Consider the following 2580-nt stretch of genomic DNA (forward strand, 5'->3'; position numbering starts at 1 on the left):
GCAACACCTAGTAATATAGCACTAAGAAGCTATGAAGAAAATTGAGAGGCAGGAATCTCTGGTATAGAAGTCAGAGGCTCCCAGTAAGACCTCCTTTAGTATCTATGCTCAGCATTCATCAGCGTGACCCGGCAAAGGTAGACAACGCATAAATTGTTACGTGCCGTAGAGTCGGTTCCAACTCATAGTGACCGTTGCACAGGGTTTCCGAGACTGTAAATCTTTACGGGAGCAGAAAGCCTCATCTTTCTCTCACGGAACGGCTGGTAGTTTCGAACTGCTGACCTTCATGTTAGCAGCCCGAAACCACTACACTACCACAGCTAGAAATTAATAGTTTTAATGATGACACGTGCACCTAAATACCACTTGTAGGCGGGATCGGAAAAAGGAAGGACTCTGAAGCTTTCGTGTCCTCTCGCGGGATTCTCTACACGCCACGTCAGAGGCAAGAACTCCGATTCGCAACGAAAGAGGCAAGAACAAATGCACGGCGAAAGCCAGGGACGCAGAGACGTTCCGGAGGGCAGGACTTCCGCCGGAAGACGGGACTGTCTCTCAGCGCTGATTTCCGGTCAGTTTTCTCTGTACTAAATCCAAGCTGGCTCAGTGCGCTCACCGGTGGAAATGGCTTGCGCCACTTCGCGGTCCCCTGCCGACCAGGACAGGTGAGTCCCGGGGAGTGGGTCCTGCGGAAGAAAGGGGCAGGTTACCAGTAATGCTGCGCCGCCCGCCTTTGAGAACTGCCTGCCCGGTGGGGCTCTGCCCTGGCTACAGCCCCCTCGCCTTTGCCGGGGAGCTCGTTCTAATTCCAAAACTTTGGGTTCTTTAAAGTCGTTCATATTTATAATATCATTCTTTTTTTTTTTTTTTTTGTATAAGGGAATAGGTCCCAGCTTCAGAACAGGCAGCAGTATCTAAGCATTGTTTTGCTCGTGTGTGTGTTTTAACAATGATCTTCTCTAATAAGTGACGTTGGTTTCTCCACCTAAGAAAGCTTCCTTTTTATGTAAGTTAAGAGGGACAACTTGAAAAAGAAAAGCCAAAAGTAATAGCGTACGTGTGTCGGCAACAGTGATGATGGCTAAGTGAGTTTAGAGAAATACTGTTCTGCTGATCCCAGCTGTGCTTTTTTCCTGTGTCAGGTTCATTTGTATCTACCCTGCTTATTTAAATAACAAGAAGACCATCGCGGAGGGACGGCGCATCCCCATAAATAAGGTGAGAGAATGACTGCACCTTGGTTGACCCTTTAGAGGTGGGAGGGCTGTCATGTTAGACTCACAAGAATTTCTTTTACTTTTATTACATTTCTGTAGAATCTCTGAAGAACAGCATTAAGAATGGGGAAACATTCCTTAGCATTGGTAAGACCAGAAAGGCGTTAATTTGTAGCAATAGAGATTTCCTAAAGCTTTCCTCACGTGTTTTATGTTTCAGTTTGTAAATGGACGTTAAGACAGTCTTAAAAAGATGCACTCTTTACAAAGGAAATTACAATCCTCGCATTATATAATATAATGTCAAGAATATGGTTGAGTTTGTAAAAATATACAACAAAGATTTGAAGAAAAGTCAAGTAAAGTGTTTAAAAGAATATAATTTCTCCCTTGTGCTCTTTGTTAAAGTTTAGAAAGTGTCAAATACCAAGTAAAGAATCTTTGTTGAAGTTTTTATTGTCAAAATTGATGTCATATTATGTTTTTAAAGAGTCATACACATTTTTGGTCAAAAGCAATGAGTTATTTAATAGCTTCCATTTTGCTGCCTGAATATGTAAAAGAAAGTGTATTCTGCCTGCATCAGGGTGAAAGAGAGGCTGCCAAAGTACTATTTCAGAATAGTGCCTGACATCAAACCACTGTGACAGGCCTCCTGTAGCAAGTCCTAAATTAATTTGGAGAATGATTGCAATTGTTTTTGTTGATGTTGTGAAGTGCCAATTGTAGGAAGGAGTAAAGACAAGCATAGATTGGTTAGTTGATTGTTTATATTGCTGTGCTGTCTGCTTATTCACAAAATTTGTAGGCTTGGGTAACAGCACCCAAAAGATTGCTTCATGTCCCTTCCAGTTACTGTCCCCTTATGTCCTCCCACAGGATTAACTACTCTTCTGGCATCTAACACCGTACTTTACTTTTACATATTTTTGAACTTTATATGTTGTTCATCTTGTTAGGTGCCACCGAGACGGTACCAACCCATAGTGACCTTATACACAACAGAACAAAATGCTGCCCAGTCCTGGGCCAACCTTACAGTTGTTGCCACATTTGAGCCCATTGATGTTGCCACTTTGCCAATCCATCTCGCTGGGGGTCTTCCTCTTTATATCTGACCCTCCACCTTACCAAACATGATATCCTTCTCCAGCAACTGGTCCCTCCTGATAATGTATCCCAAATATGAGAGACGAAGTTTGGCCATCCTGGCCTCCAAGGAGCACTCTGGCTGTACTTCTTCCAACACAGATCTGTTGGTTCTTTTGGCAGCCCATGGCATTTTCACTATTCTCTTCCAACACCATAACTCCAAAGCATCAATTCTTATATGGTCTTCCTTATTCACTGTTCAGCTTTC

At 43.0% G+C, this 2580-nt stretch overlaps 1 protein-coding gene across 2 annotated transcripts in view; it reads left to right on the forward strand.

Moving 5' to 3' along the window:
• Positions 1-627: 627 nt before the first annotated feature.
• Positions 628-2580, forward strand: part of SRP19 (signal recognition particle 19kDa) — a 14235-nt gene continuing 12282 nt past the window's right edge. For both annotated transcript variants that reach the window (XM_006875512.1, XM_006875513.1), the window contains exons 1-2: positions 628-668; positions 1146-1221. In XM_006875512.1, coding sequence (XP_006875574.1) covers positions 628-668; positions 1146-1221 — 117 coding nt within the window. The remainder of the gene's footprint in view (positions 669-1145; positions 1222-2580) is intronic.

This window comes from Chrysochloris asiatica, unplaced genomic scaffold (genome assembly GCF_000296735.1).
Source record: "Chrysochloris asiatica unplaced genomic scaffold, ChrAsi1.0 scaffold00330, whole genome shotgun sequence".
NCBI classification, from domain to species: domain Eukaryota; kingdom Metazoa; phylum Chordata; class Mammalia; order Afrosoricida; family Chrysochloridae; genus Chrysochloris; species Chrysochloris asiatica.